At 51.3% G+C, this 14,311-nt stretch overlaps 1 protein-coding gene across 1 annotated transcript in view; it reads left to right on the top strand.

Moving 5' to 3' along the window:
- LOC116983278 overlaps window positions 1–8,602 on the top strand; it is a 34,313-nt gene extending 25,711 nt beyond the window's left edge. The window contains exons 16-20 of the mRNA XM_033036962.1: window positions 550–653; window positions 1,690–1,834; window positions 2,875–2,939; window positions 4,016–4,135; window positions 7,569–8,602. Coding sequence (XP_032892853.1) covers window positions 550–653; window positions 1,690–1,834; window positions 2,875–2,939; window positions 4,016–4,135; window positions 7,569–7,676 — 542 coding nt within the window. The 3' untranslated portion in view covers window positions 7,677–8,602. The remainder of the gene's footprint in view (window positions 1–549; window positions 654–1,689; window positions 1,835–2,874; window positions 2,940–4,015; window positions 4,136–7,568) is intronic.
- The last annotated feature ends 5,709 nt before the right edge of the window (window positions 8,603–14,311 follow it).

The raw sequence follows: 14,311 nt of genomic DNA, 5'->3' as shown, positions 1-14,311 counted from the left end.
AAACACGGCTCCCGTCTTCACCAGCCGACCTGGGCTCGGTAAATCGGTGAGGGAGGGAGGTTTACGATGCAAACAACCACAACAATGATCCAAATCTCAGCTCCCACTTTTCCAAATGGACTTGGCAATCCGCCAGCCACTGCCGCTCCTACGACTCTCAAAGAGACACAGTCAAATTCCTCACAGATTGAAGAAATCATTTTTTAAAAGAAAGTCTCTGAGTCTGGTGCTGATCCGAGCTCCAAAGTCTCACTACTTTTGTTCCCCTTCCACGACGACTCCTTCCAAAATGTTGCTTCAAATCCTCCCGGCAATCAGAACGGCTCCTCCTCTCTCTGACCCCAGGAGTGTGTGATGGGACGGAGTAGAGGGTGCTTCACTCTATGTCTGACCCGTGGCTTTTCTGAGTGTGTGTCTAAAAAAAAAATTAAGTTTGCAGCTTAATATTTCACTAATATATGGCTGGGTTCCTTAGAATGTACCAGCAATTATTCCGTAGGAATAAGGAGCAGGCGTCTTGACATGAGAATGCTGTCTCTCTGTCTCTAGAGTTAAGTGGAGACATCCTGCAAGAAGATAGCTCGCATACTGATCTGGACAAGGTGCCCCAAACTTCATCGATGGCCGAATTCGCAGAACTCAGTGAGACCGAGGTCAGTGCAGGAGACTTGAGTTAACATGAGCAAAACACAAAATGCTGGAGGAACTCAGCGGGTCAGGCAGCATCTGTAGAGGGAATGTACAGGCTACGTTTTGGGTTGGGACCGTTCTTCAGACTGATGGAGAAGGGGGGGAGCTGTAAGTGAGAGGTGGGGGCGTTTACAGTCTGAAGAAGGGTCTCAAACTGAAACGTCACGCATTCCTTCTCTCCAGTGATGCTGCCTGTCCCGCTGAGATAATCCAGCGTTTTGTATCTATCAAAACTAAAACTAAAACTCTGGGTTATAATCCACTGGTTCAGCTCCAACCTGAGGACTGTATCCAGTCGGGGTGAACAATGTAAAAGTTGTGGAGAGGCTGCAGAAAGGATTCACCAAAATGACTCCAGGGATGACGGATTTAGAGACACCAGGAACTGCAGGTGCTGGAATCTTGAGAAAAACACAAAGTGCTGGAGGAACTCAGCATGTCAGGCAGCATCTGTGAAGGGAATGGACAGGCAATGTTTTGGGTCGGGACCCCTCAGACTGATCTGGCAAGGGGGAAAAGCTGGAAAAGAGAAGTGGGGGCAGAACCAAGCCTGGAGAGTGATAGGTGGATACAGGTGGGGGTGGTTGGTTGGCAGATGGGTGGACTAATGACAAATGCTGAAGATGAAAAGGAGACAAAATGTCAGGTAAGGAGGGAAGAGGTGGAGGGAAAGGTAAAGCTGGAGGAAGGGGGAAAGACGGAGGTAAGATGGGGGATGAGAGATGAGTGTAGGGAGGAGGGGAAAGGAGGAGAGAGATAGTGGGGGAGATGTGTGTGCTACTGGGGTGGTGCGTGGGAAATTGGTGGGGGGTTGTATTAAATATAATTGTTTCATTCAACGTTCACACTGTTGGATTGTAAGCTACCCAGGCGGAATATGAGGTGGTGTCGAGCTGGAATGGGGGACAAATGGGTGGAAGGGGGAAAGGCGGGGGGGGGGGGGAGATAAAAGGGATATTGATTTTAATTCTTCCCCATCCTGCCCGGCGTCTGGAGCAGGTTGGCACAGTTGAGGAGAGCAGGGCTTCATCCCTGGAAGACATCAAGAAGCAGCTGCACCCCAGCCCAGCCGCGGTCACCATCAACAGAGCCCCCATTGCCGCCGTGGTCAACCTGGCCGACAGATTCGAGCTGGCGAGAAGAGGTAGGGACACAAGAAGCTGGAGTAGCTCAGCGGGACAGGCAGCATCTCTGGAGAGAAGGAATGGGTGACGTTTCGGGTCGAGACCTTTCTCCAAAGCGAGCGTCAGGGGAGAGGGGACGGGAGAGTTATGAAAAGGTACATAGAACAAATGAATGAAAGATATGCAAAAATGCAGATCAAGGCCAGCAACGATGATCATGGAAAGGTGGAGCCCACAATGGTCCATTGTTGGCAGTGGGGAAGGTGATAACAATTGATACAAACTGTGGAACCCAGCAGGACGACAGTGAAACTAGTACAACGACTAGGGTGGGGGAGGGACTGAGAGGGAGGGGATGCAAGGGGTTACTTGAAGTTAGAGAAATCAATGTTTATACCAGTGGGTAGGGACTGGAATGTGCAGAGGCCACACAAGGAGTCCTGAGCAAAACACAAAGTGCTGGAGGGAATGGACAGATGACGTTTTGTGCCGGGACCCTTCTTCAGACTGATGGAGTAGGGGGGAGAAAGCTGGAAAAGAGAGGTGGGGGCGGGACAAAGCCCGGCGGGTGATAGGTGGATACAGGGTGGATGGGGATGGGGAGGGGAAAGAGGGGGATAAAAGGGAAATAGGGGATGGGAGGTGAGTGTACGGAGGAAGGGAAAGGAGGAGAGACAGGGGGGGGGAGGGGGTGGAGATGGTGGGAGAGTTGGGTGAACTCCAGTGTGGGGCTTGGGGTGGGGGTACGGTGAAAGAGGAGCGTAGGGGGTGGTATTAGATTAAATGTTTTCATTCAACGTTCACACCGTTGGTGTGTAAGCTACCCAGGCGGAATATGAGGTGGTGTAAAGCTGGAGGGAGGACAAATGGGGGAATGGGGAAGAGGGGGGATGAAAATGGAAATGGTGGACGAGGGGATGGGAGATGGGAGTTGGGGAGAAGAGGGAGTGGGGAGACGGTGGGGGGAATGCGTGAGGAGATGGGGGGGGGGGGGGGGGGCAGGTGGAAGACCCATCCATCTGCCCATCACCCACACATTTGTTTTCTTTCCCGTCGGCAGGTCTGAAATTGGACCGGTTCTTCATCGCCAACCCTGAGCGAGCCAGGACCTTCAGCCTGAACTCGGTACGTCCACACTCCCCCCTGCCCCGGGACCACCCCCTGAGGGGGCGAGTTAATTATTTTTATATTACCAAAAAATAATCTAATCAACGATTAACAATAATATTTACGGTACAAAATAAAACAAAAAGAAAACCCACCACCATCATAAAAGTCAAACAAATATACTAAATAAACTCCTGTTCAATGATATCACCATCTTTACTGAGGATGACCTCCACCCCAGGCGGTGCCCAACAGTCCCGGAAATCCCCCAGGGCGCCCGTGGACAGCGCCCAGTCCCTCACAAGTACCACCCGGGGGACAGAAGTAACCCTGCAGAAGGGGCAGGAGCCACCCTGTGGGAAGGGCAGTACTGAGGGAGTGTCGCACTGTTTTTTTTCTTGTGTATCAAAACTCAATTATTTACAATGATATGTACGGTACAAAATAAATCAAAACAAACCCCACCGCCATAAAACAAAGTCAAACAAAGATTCTTCGATACTAAATATACTATTATACTACAATATCACTTACCATCCTTATTAAGGGTGCATTCCACCTTCTGCAGTGCCCAGCTGTCCCTGAAACGCCCCAGGGTGCCAGTGGCCAGCGCGAAGTCCCTCTCTAAAAGGGAGCCGTGGGAGGGGCGGTACCGAGGGAGTGCCGTCGTGTTGGAGGGGCAGCATTGTGGAGCAAGTGTTGTCACCTCTCCTCACTGATTGTGGCCTTTGGGTCAGAAAGTGGAGGATCCAGTAACGATGGGGGGGGGGGGGGCAGCAGCTGATTAGCTCTGGTTTTGAGCTGGGGAGATGGATGGTGTTTGGGGAGGAGGTGAAGCTCTTCTCCATGAAGATGCTTGGCGAAGACCCCAGGGATCTCCAGTGACCAGAAGGATGGCATGCGATCTCAATGAAATTGTGCCCGTACTTGTCAGGGGAGCCGTGGGGGACGGGTGATGCGCGGAACCAGGGTCACGGGCTCAAGGCAAAGGGTCAGGGCGGCAATCAGGACCTTCTTCGCCCATTGGAGAGGAAAGAGTTACGCGGCGCTGGAGGACAACAGGTCTTTAATTTGTGCTTGTCCTCTTTGTGTAGAAGGATATCGTGCAGCCTCTCTTTCTGAATATTTATGAGAACAAAATGATTCTCCGAAAAAAGGCCAAGAAAAATCGTAAATACCCAATGAAGCCGATAAAGATCCCAGCTTCTTTCAAGGTGAGCTCGGAGACAGGGAACCCTGGGGTGTGTGTGTGTGTGGACCTCTCGAGCCCCACAGGCCAGGGATAACCTGTCCACCACGCGTCTACCAAGCTTGGGTATCTGATTCATTCATCCATACATACATACACAGCATGGAAACAGGTCCTTCGGCTCACCGAGTCCACGCCGGCCATCGATCACCAGTTCACACTCGCTCTAGTTTATCCCACTTTCGCCACCTCTGTGGGAGGGGCAGGGAGGGGGAGGGGAGGTTGCGGGAGGGGCCGTGAGTAGGGGTGAATGGGAAGTATGTGGGATGGGGAGAGCGGAGAGGCAAAGGGATACGGGGAAGGAGTGTGATGGAGGGAGGGAGGGGCAGGAGAGAGGTGAGGGGGTAGGGGAGGGCGGTGGACTTGGAGGGTTGGGGAGGGAAAGCAAGGAGGGAAGGGTGTGGGAGGGGGAGGAGGGGAAAGAGGAGCAGGGAGGGAAGGGGGGGAGGGGTGAACGGGAAGAATGCGGGATGGGGAACGAGGAGGAGGGGACAGAGGGGGTAGGATGAGAGGGCAAGGGGAATGGGGAGGTCATGAGTGATAGTAGAATTAGGCCACTCAACCCTTCAAGTCTACTCCACCATTCAATCATTGCTGATCTCTCTCTCTCTCCTAACCCCATTCTCCTGCCTTCTCCCCTGACAATAGACAATAGGTGCAGGAGTAGCCCATTTGGCCCTTCGAGCCACCATTCAATGTGATCATTGCTGATCATCAGTACCCCGTTCCTGCCTCCTTCCCAAATCCCTTGACTCCGCTATCTTTAAGAGCCCTATCAAGCTCTCTTGAAAGTATCCAGAGAACCGGCCTCCACTGCCCTCTTGAGGCAGATAATTCCACAGACTCACAACTCTCTGTGTAAAAAAAGTGTTTCCTCATCTCTGTTCTAAATGCCTTACCCCTTATTCTTAAACTGTGGCCCCTGGTTCTGGACTCCTCCAACATCGGGAACATGTTTCCTGCCTCTAGCGTGTCCAAACCATTAATAATCTTATATGTTTCAATAAGATACCCTCTCATCCTTCTAAATTCCAGAATATACAAGCTCAGCTGCTCCATTCTCTCAGCATATGACAGTCCTGCCATCCCGGGAATTAACCTTGTAAACCTACGCTGCACCCCCTCAGTAGCAAGAATGCCCTTCCACAAATTAGGGGACCAAAACTGCACACAATACTCCAGGTGTGGTCTCATTAGGGCCCTGTACAACTGCAGAAGGACATCTTTGCTCCTATACTCAACCCCTCTTGTTATGAAGGCCAACATACCATTCGCTTTCTTCACTGCCTGCTGTACCTGTGTGCTTACTTTCATTGACTGATGAGCAAGGATCCCCAGATCCCGTTGTACTTCCCCTTTTCCCAATTTGACACCATTTAGATAATAATCTGCCTTCCTGTTTTTGCTACCTAAATGGATAACCTCACGTTTATCCGCATTAAACTGCATCTGCCATGCATCTGCCCACTCACCCAACCTGTCCAAGTCACCATGCATTCTCATAGCATCCCCCTCACAGTTCACACTGCCACCCAGCTTTGTGTCATCTGCAAATTTGCTAATGTTACTTTGAATCCCTTCATCTAAATCATTGATGTATATAGGTAAATAGCTGCGGTCCCAGCACCGAGCCTTCCGGTACCTCACTATTCCATGCCATTCTGAAAGGGACCCGTTAATCTTTGTTTCCTATCTGCCAACCAATTTTTTTCCATGTCAGCCATGTCTACATCCACTGGCTCTCCCTTGTCCATTTTCCTAGTTACATTCACAAAAAAATCCGGAAGATTAGTCAAGCATGATTTCCCCTTCATAAATCCATGCTGACTTGGACCAATCCTGTTACTGCTATCCAAATGTGCCGCTATTTCATCTTTTATGATTGACTCCAGCATCTTCCCCACCACCGATGTCAGGCTAACTGGTCTATAATTCCCTGTTTTGTCTCTCTCGCCTTTCTTAAAAAATGGGATAACATTAGCTACCCTCCGATCCACAGGAACTGATCCTGAATCTATAGAACATTGGAAAATGATCACCAATGCATCCACAATTTCTAGAGCCAGTACCCTGGGATGCAGACCGTCATTTCCTGCCTAATGTGGATTTCCTTCAGTTCCTGCGTCACTCCAGATCCTCTGGCCACTAGTACATCAGGAAGATTGTGTCCTCCATAGTGAAGACGGATCCGAAGTACCTGTTCAACTCAACTGCCATTTCCTTGTTCCCCATAATAAATTCACCTTTTTCATTCTTCAAGGGTCAAACTTTGGTCTTAACTAATTGTTTCCTCTTCACATACCTAAAGAAGCTTTTAGTATCCTTCTTTATATTCTTGGCTAGCTTACCTTCGTACCTCATCTTTTCTCCCCGTATTGTCTTTAAAGTTGTCTTCTGTTGCTCTTTAAACAATTCTCTTGCTTCCCGCTCATCTTTGCTATGCTGTACTTCTTCTCTTTTATTTTTATACTGTCCCTGACTTCCCTTGTCAGCCACGGTCGCCCCTTACTCCCCTTGGAATCTTTCTTCCTCTTTGGAATGAAACCCTGACACCCGTACTAATCAAGAATCTATCTATCTCTGCCTTAAAAATATAAAATATCAATTGCCTTCTGTGGCAAACTTCACAAATTTACCACCCTCTGATTAAAGAAATTCCTCCTCATCTTCTTCCTGAAGGAATGTCCGTTAATTCTGAGGCTATGACCTCTAGTCCTAGACTCTCCCACTAGTGGAAGCATCCACTCCACATCCACTCTATCCAAGCCTTTCACTATTCTGTATGTTTCAATGAGGTCTCCCCTCATTCTTCTAAACTCCAGCGAGTACAGGCCCAGTGCCGTCCAACGCTCATCATATGTTAACCTACTCATTCCTGGGATCATTCTAGGATTCGACCCTCCTCTGGACCTTCTCCATGGCCAGCATCATCCTTCCTCAGATATGGTGCATAAAATTGCTCACAATACTCACAAATGCGCCTGCCCAGCACCTTATAGAGCCTCAGCACTACATCCCTGTTTTTGTATTCTAACCCTCTTGAAATAAATACTAGCATTGCGTTTGCATTCTTTACTACCAATTCGACTTGCAGATGACCTTTTGGGAATCCTGCACCAGCACTCCCAAGTCCCTTTGCACCTCTGATTTCTGTGGTGGGAGGGAGGGAGTGTGGTAGAGGGAGGGATGGAGGGGGGAGATGGTGTGGGGAGGGTGGGGGAGAGGTAGTCTGAACCTCCTCTATCCCTTTGCCCGAAGCCCCCCACTGGATGTGGTTTGTTCTCTCACGGTGCTGGATGATGAAGGTGAGGGCAGAGGGGGGTGGTATTTTCCACGGTACCCGCACCCTGTCCTCCCTCCCGCCGTGACTAACTCCCTGTGTTCCCTTCACTCCCCAGAGCAAAATGAAGATCGTCTCAGATTCAGGTGAGCGCAGGGATCGGGGGGGGGAGAGAGGACTCAGCGGATTGGCCCCGCTGGCAATTCCACTGAGAGTGATGGGCTGACTGCCATGGGGAAACGGTATCTGTACCTCATGGCACAGAGGGAGGCCCCTCGGCCCATCGACCGCGTGCTGACCGAGGAGAGTTTGCACGAACACAGATCAGAAAGATTCCCATCCAATGCAGAGTTGGAAAAGGATTACACACCAAGTCACACGATGTTTGGTTGGCGCGGGTGAGATGGGCCGAAGGGCCTGTGTCTCCATGACCCTAATATGTCAGAGGGTTTGGGTGTACGTGGCAGTGTAGAGGGAGCTTCACTCTGTGTCTGACCCCAGGAATGTGTGAGGGGACGGTGTAGAGAGTATTGGCTCCAGGGAGAGGTTGGACAAACTTGGATTGGTTTTTTTCTGGAGTGTCAGAGGTTGAGGAAAGACCAGATGGAACTATATAAAATGATGGGAGGCAAAGATAGGCATAGATAGTAAGAACCTTTTCCCGAGGGTGGAAATTTCAAATATTCGAGCGCACAGCTTTAAGATGAGAGGGGCAAGGTTTAAAGATGTGCGGGATAGTTGTTTACACAAAGGGTGGTGGGTGCCTGGAACGCGCTGCCAGGGGTGGTGGTGGTGGTTCCAGATAGTGGTGTTTAACAGGGTTTTAGATGGGCACATGGAGATGCAGGGAATGGAGGGATATGAATCACGTGCCGGCAGAGGAGAGTAGTTTAACTTGGAGTCACGTTCAGCACTACTGTATTCAGTGTAAGTTGACACATTTTGCTGTTGCTCTTACAGAGGGAGTAAGCTCATCTGCGGTGTCGGAAGATGAGGTAAGGTTCAAGGAATTAACGCAGGGATCTGGAATAAAGAAATATAAAGAATGTAGATTTGTTCTATACGTAACAATACAGTAAAAACCTCTCAATAACGGAGCACGGGGGTTGGGAATGATGTCTGTCATTGCCGATTGTCCACCGTAACCATGTGAGGGGGGGTAGAGTTTAACTCGAGGCCGGGGGGGAAGAAGCACGGTGTTGGGGGGGGGGGGGGGACCTTAAACAAGCGGGAGCGGTCCTGACCTCCCATCTGCCTCATTGATCTTAATTGAACTTTACTGGACTTTATCTTGCACTAAACATTATTCCCTTACTCCTGTATTTGTACACTGTACATTGGCTTGATTGTGATCATGTTTGGTCTTTACGCTAAGTGGATAGCACGCAACCAGAGAGCTATTTACAGTACCTTGGTACACAGTGGTGCAGCCGTAGAGTTGGTGCCATACAGCGCCAGTGACCCAGGTTCAATCCTGAATATGGGTGCTGTCTGTACAGAGTTTGCACGTTCTCCCAGTGGCCTGTGGAATGGGTCATGGAATGGAATGCAGAGTAATGTGAGGTGATGCATTTTGGCAAGTCTAACATGGGCAGGACTCTGGGAAGTGTTATAGAGCAGAGGGATCTAGGAGTGCAGTTGCATAGCTCCCTGAAGGTGGAGTCGCAGGCGGGTCGGGTGGTCAAAAATCCTTTTGGTACATTGGTCTTCATTAGCCAGAGTATTGAGTATAGATTCTTCTTTCTTCTTGCGTATGGCGTGCACAGCCTAAAGTTGCAGGTCAACTTCCTTTTTGATCTATTTGTTTGTGCACGTCGGATTGATTGCATTAGTGGAAACAGGGTGGATCGCGTGAAGGTTGCAATCTCCTACCCCGAGTATAGAGTATAGAATATTGAGTATTGAGTATAGAAGTTGGGAGGTCGTGTTGCAGTTGTATAAGTCGTTGGTAAGGCCACATTTAGAATATTGTGTTCAGTTCTGGGCACCGTGTTGTAGGAAAGATGTTGTCAAGCTGGAAAAGGTACAGAGAAGATTTACGAGGATGTTGCCAGGACAAGAGAGTCTCAGCTACAGGCGGAGGTTGAGTAGGCTTGGACTTTATTCCTTGGAGCACAGGAGGTTGAGGGATGATCTTTTTGAGGCGTATAAGATCATGAGAGGAACAGTTCGGGTAGTTGCACAGAATCTCTTGCCCAGAGCAGGTGAATCGAGGGCCAGAGAACATAGGTTTAAGGTGAATGGGAAAAGATTTAATAGGAATCTGAGGAGTAACTTTTTCACACAAAGGGTGGTGGATGTATGGAACAAGCTGCCAGAGGAGGTAGTTGAGGCTGGGACTATCCCAATATTTAAGAAGCAGTTAGACAGGTACATGAATAGGACAGGTTTGGAGGGATATGTACCAAACGCAGGCAGATGGGCCTACTGTAGATGGGACATGTTGGCCGGTGTGGGCAAGAAGGGCCTGTTTCCACACTGTATCACTCTATGACACTATGACTCTTAAGATAAAGTCCAGTTAATCCGATCAAATATATTTCAAGGGAATAATGAGGGAGATTGTATCTCAGCACTGTTCTCTAGTTTAATGGGATGGATCAGTTGCCTGATAACAGCTGGGAAGAAATTGTCCCTGAATCTGCAGGTGTGCGTTTTCACACATCTACAGTATGCCTTTTGTCTGATGAGAGAGGGGTGAAGGGAGTGGCTGGAGAGTGACTGGTTCTGGAATATGCTGGTGGCCTTGCTGAGGCAGCGTGAAGTGTAGATGGAGTCAATGGAAGGGAGGTTGGTCTGTGTGATGGTCTGGGCTACGTCCACAATTCTCTGCCATTTCTAACGATCTCTGAATGGAGCTGTTCCCAAACCACACTGTGATGCGTCCCGATAAAATGTTTTCTACCCAATGTCCGCAATGGGGTGGAGGTGAATCGGACAGTACCCCAGCTTATATTCAGAAGCCCGATAACAGATAACAAGAAGCTTTTCCTGATGTGGGGGCGTGCGTGAATAGGGAGGGTCAGGCAGGGTGTCGGTGAACGGAAGGGTTTGATAGACTGAATGGAGTATTCCTGCTGCAGCTTCTAACCGGCTCCCATTCTTGTGTCTTCCCCATTCAGTCAGTAAAGCATGTGCGGAGGTGAGTGACCAGCAGTCCTGGTGAGAGTGGGGACGAGTGCGGGAGGGGTCATAACTTCATAAGAAAGACAATAAAACATAGGAGCAGAATTAGGCCATTCAGCCCATTGAGTCTACTCCACCGTTCAATCATGGCTGATCTATCTTTCCCTCTCAACCCCATTCTCCTGCCTTCGCCCCATAACCCCTTAGACTCTTACTAATCAAGAACCCGTCAATCTCTGCTTTAAAAATATTTTTATTCTGAGGCTATGGCCTCTGGTACTCTCCCAGTAGTGGAAACATCCTCTCCACATCCACTCTATCCAGGCCTTTCACCTTTCACTATTGGGTAAGTTTCAATGAGGTTTCCCCTCATCCTTCTAAGCTCCAGCAGGTACAGGCCCAGAGCCGTCAGATGCTCATCATACGTTAACCCAAACATCACCAGGATCATTCTCTTAAGCCTCCTCTGAACCCTCTCCAACGTCACCACATCCTTCCTCAGATACGGGGCCCAAAACTGATCACAATACTTCAAATAGAATATGGTCAAATGGTCTGCTGGACATAGAACTAACCACCATGGCCCCCCCCCCCCCCATCTCTCCCCGCACCCAACCCCCCTCGCCACAGGCAGTTCCCAGTTTCCTGGTGTGTGCCTGCTCAGTAATCCCACAGTTACAGTGTCGGTACAGCCGCGAATGAGGCTATTTGGCCCATTATTGCTGTGCTAGCCCTCAGCAAGTGGTCCACCCAAATCCGTTTCTCTGCCTTTCCTACCCCCACCCCCATCCCCATCACACGGTCTCCATTTGCTGGATAGGTGGATGACAGATGGACGGGGCGAGAGGGGGGGGGGAGAAAGAGGGGAGCAGGGAGAGGGAGGGACAGAGGGAGAAGGGGGAGAGCGAGGAAGGGAGGGTCAGAGAAAGGATGGGAGAGAAAGTGAGATAGAGGGGGCCAGAGAGACAAGGACAGAGAGTGAGAACAAAATAGAGGGACAGAGAAAGCGAGGAGCAGAGATAGAGAGGGTAAAATGTGGCGGGGGAGGGGCAGAGACAGATAAAAAGAGAGAGTGAGAGACGGGAAAGGAGTCTCAGTTGGAGCACCCGTGGGTGGGGTGGGGTCTGTACACGGGGGAGTAACACCCTGGGGAGACTGGTGGGAGTGTTGACGGGCTGTGTAACCTGTAACTGTCTCTCGCTTCGACACAGGGTGGATATCTCAGTGATGGACTGGCTGATGTCCGACATGCAGAGGTACTGCCCCTCCCACAGCACGGCGCTCCCCAACCGCCCTTCCCACATTGTGTGCCCCCCCCCCTGAGTGGGGGTCCCTCTATGCAGTGATTCTCCCCCTCTACATCAGGGACCTGGGGTGGAGGCTACTGCACCAAGGAGTGTCCTGCAACCTGTTTCTCTCGTGGTTTACAGGCTCGTCAGCCGCCTGCCACTGTTGCGGGCTGGAAGAGTCTGTGTTCCACGTGTATATGGAGCGTGTGAGGCTGCAGCCACTGTTCCAATACCTAAAGGGGCTGTTCCTTGCCTTCTGGCTGCATTTCACACCCACCATCCTCATCTTTGGACACCCTGTGCGTAGGGGAGAGGGTCGGGCCGAAGATGTCCTGGTTGGGTTGCTCCTGGGCCTGGCCAAGCTGGCCATCCGCGAGTCACGGCGCCAGGCCTGACCCTTTATTGGGGGTACGTTCGCGATCGGGTGGTGTTAGAGAGGGACTACGTGCGGTCCATGGGCGCCACGGGGGATTTCTGGGAACCCTGGGCACCGCGGAGGGTGGAATACATCCTCAATAAGGATTGTACTACAGTTATTTGAAAATTTAGTGTCTGGTGATTTTGCACTGTGGTGATGGGTGTGTTACCACGGGTTTTGTTTTGTAAGTATTATTTTGTAGAGTAATTGGATAACCAGCGCAGCGCTCCCTCACCACCCCTCCCATAGCGCGGCGCTCCTTCAGTACTGGGGTTGGGGTGAGGGAGGGGGAGGGTGGGTGCCGCGAGGGGGGTGGGAGAGGGAGATTGGTGGTTGGAGGGGGGAGTGAGCTGGGGAGAGTAGGGGGTGAGGGGTGGGTGGGGAGGGGTGGATGTTTGCGATCCCCCACGGGGGTGTAGGGTGGGGGAGGCGGTGAGGGGTGGGTGGGGGAGGGGTGGAGACGTGATATGGCGGTGGGAGAGGGAGGGGGCGGGGTGCGGTGGATGTGGGGGAGGGGGGTGTAGGGTGGGGGAGGGGTGGTTGGAGACATGATGCGGGGGTGGGGCGGGGTGGGGAAGGGGGTGTAGGGTGGGGGAGGAGTGGTTGGAGACATGATGCGGGGGTGGGGCGGGGTGGATGTGGGAGAGGGGGGAGGGGTGGGCGGGAAGGTGTATGTGGGGGGTGTCCTGCTCCCTGCAGCACCCTGGGTGTGCGCTCCCCACAGGAAGGAGTCGCAGAAGATCGTGCAGCAAGAGCGAGCGACGCTGGGCGAGGAGCGGCGGATCGTGCATCAGCTGCAGCGCATTCACCGCCAGCGCAACCTCCCCGGCCATGAGAACTGCAGCCAGGCACTCTCAATGCAGCAAGGTGAGCCCCCCATCCCCATTCCCCCTCCCCCATCCACCATTCCTCCAACATTCCCGCTCCCTCCTCCCCCCTCACGCCAACCCCCTCCCCCACACCTCCTCACCTCATCCTCCCCCATGCTATGCTCCCCTCTTCCATTTCCCCCCCCCTCCCCTCTCCATTCTCCTCCTCTTCCATTCCCCTCCCCCCCCCCCCGTTCACCTCCCTCTCCGTCCACCACCCCTAATCCCTCCCACACCCTTTTTTAGGCAGTGCCTCCTGTAGATCCCTTTGATGGTGTGGAGGTCAGTACCTGTGATGGACCGGGCAGTGTCCACTCTCCTTCGTTCCTAGGCGTTGGAGATGCTTCCTTGAGACAGCAAATGACAAAGCAAGATGATGCCCAAGCCAGGCGACTTTGAACGTGCTGGTCCCACACTGGGATCTGCAATCATTCATTACAATTGCTCCACTTGTTCACACCTCTACTCCGACAGCAGATTCCCATTACAGCTCCACCACTTATGTTCCAGCACCCTTGGCTCCAGAGCTTTGCCACATTTTGGTCGAACCAACAGAGATCACGGCCTCAGAGAGCCAGGATACCTGCCCGCAAAGTCGGCTATGGGAACGGATCTGCCGGCTCCGGCCAGGCCGGACTTGCAGAGCCCCGGCTGCTGGCGGCAAATTCGACCCGCCGAGGTCAAGATGGGCTGCCTCACCCGACCTAGAGCTCACATTTCTGGGGGTCTTCCGGGAGGTATTCAAAGTGCGCTCTTGTAATTTTATCCAGATTGAAGGAGTTGCTGGAAAATTGGTGGTGGACCTGCATCATGTATCTGTACACTGTGGGTGGCACGATTGTAATCATGTATAGTCTTTCTACTGACAGGAGAGCATGCAACAAAAAAATTTTTTCACTGCACCCAGGTATATGTGACACTACACTAAACGAGACTAGACTAGACGCAACTAAACTAAACCTATTTTTTATTTTAAACGGTGCCAAAACTGTGGCAACTGTGCATTTGTGGTTGTGCAAAAGAATTTCACTATGCTGTGCATCAAACTATTATATTAAATAAACTAAATTAAACTAGACCAGACCAGACTAAATCAGATCAGACGACCAGACCAGACCACACCAGACCACACCACACCACACCACACCACACCAGACTA

The sequence above is a fragment of the Amblyraja radiata genome, chromosome 18 (assembly GCF_010909765.2).
Source record: "Amblyraja radiata isolate CabotCenter1 chromosome 18, sAmbRad1.1.pri, whole genome shotgun sequence".
Lineage (NCBI taxonomy): Eukaryota > Metazoa > Chordata > Chondrichthyes > Rajiformes > Rajidae > Amblyraja > Amblyraja radiata.
This window is presented reverse-complemented; position numbering and strand designations above follow the sequence as displayed.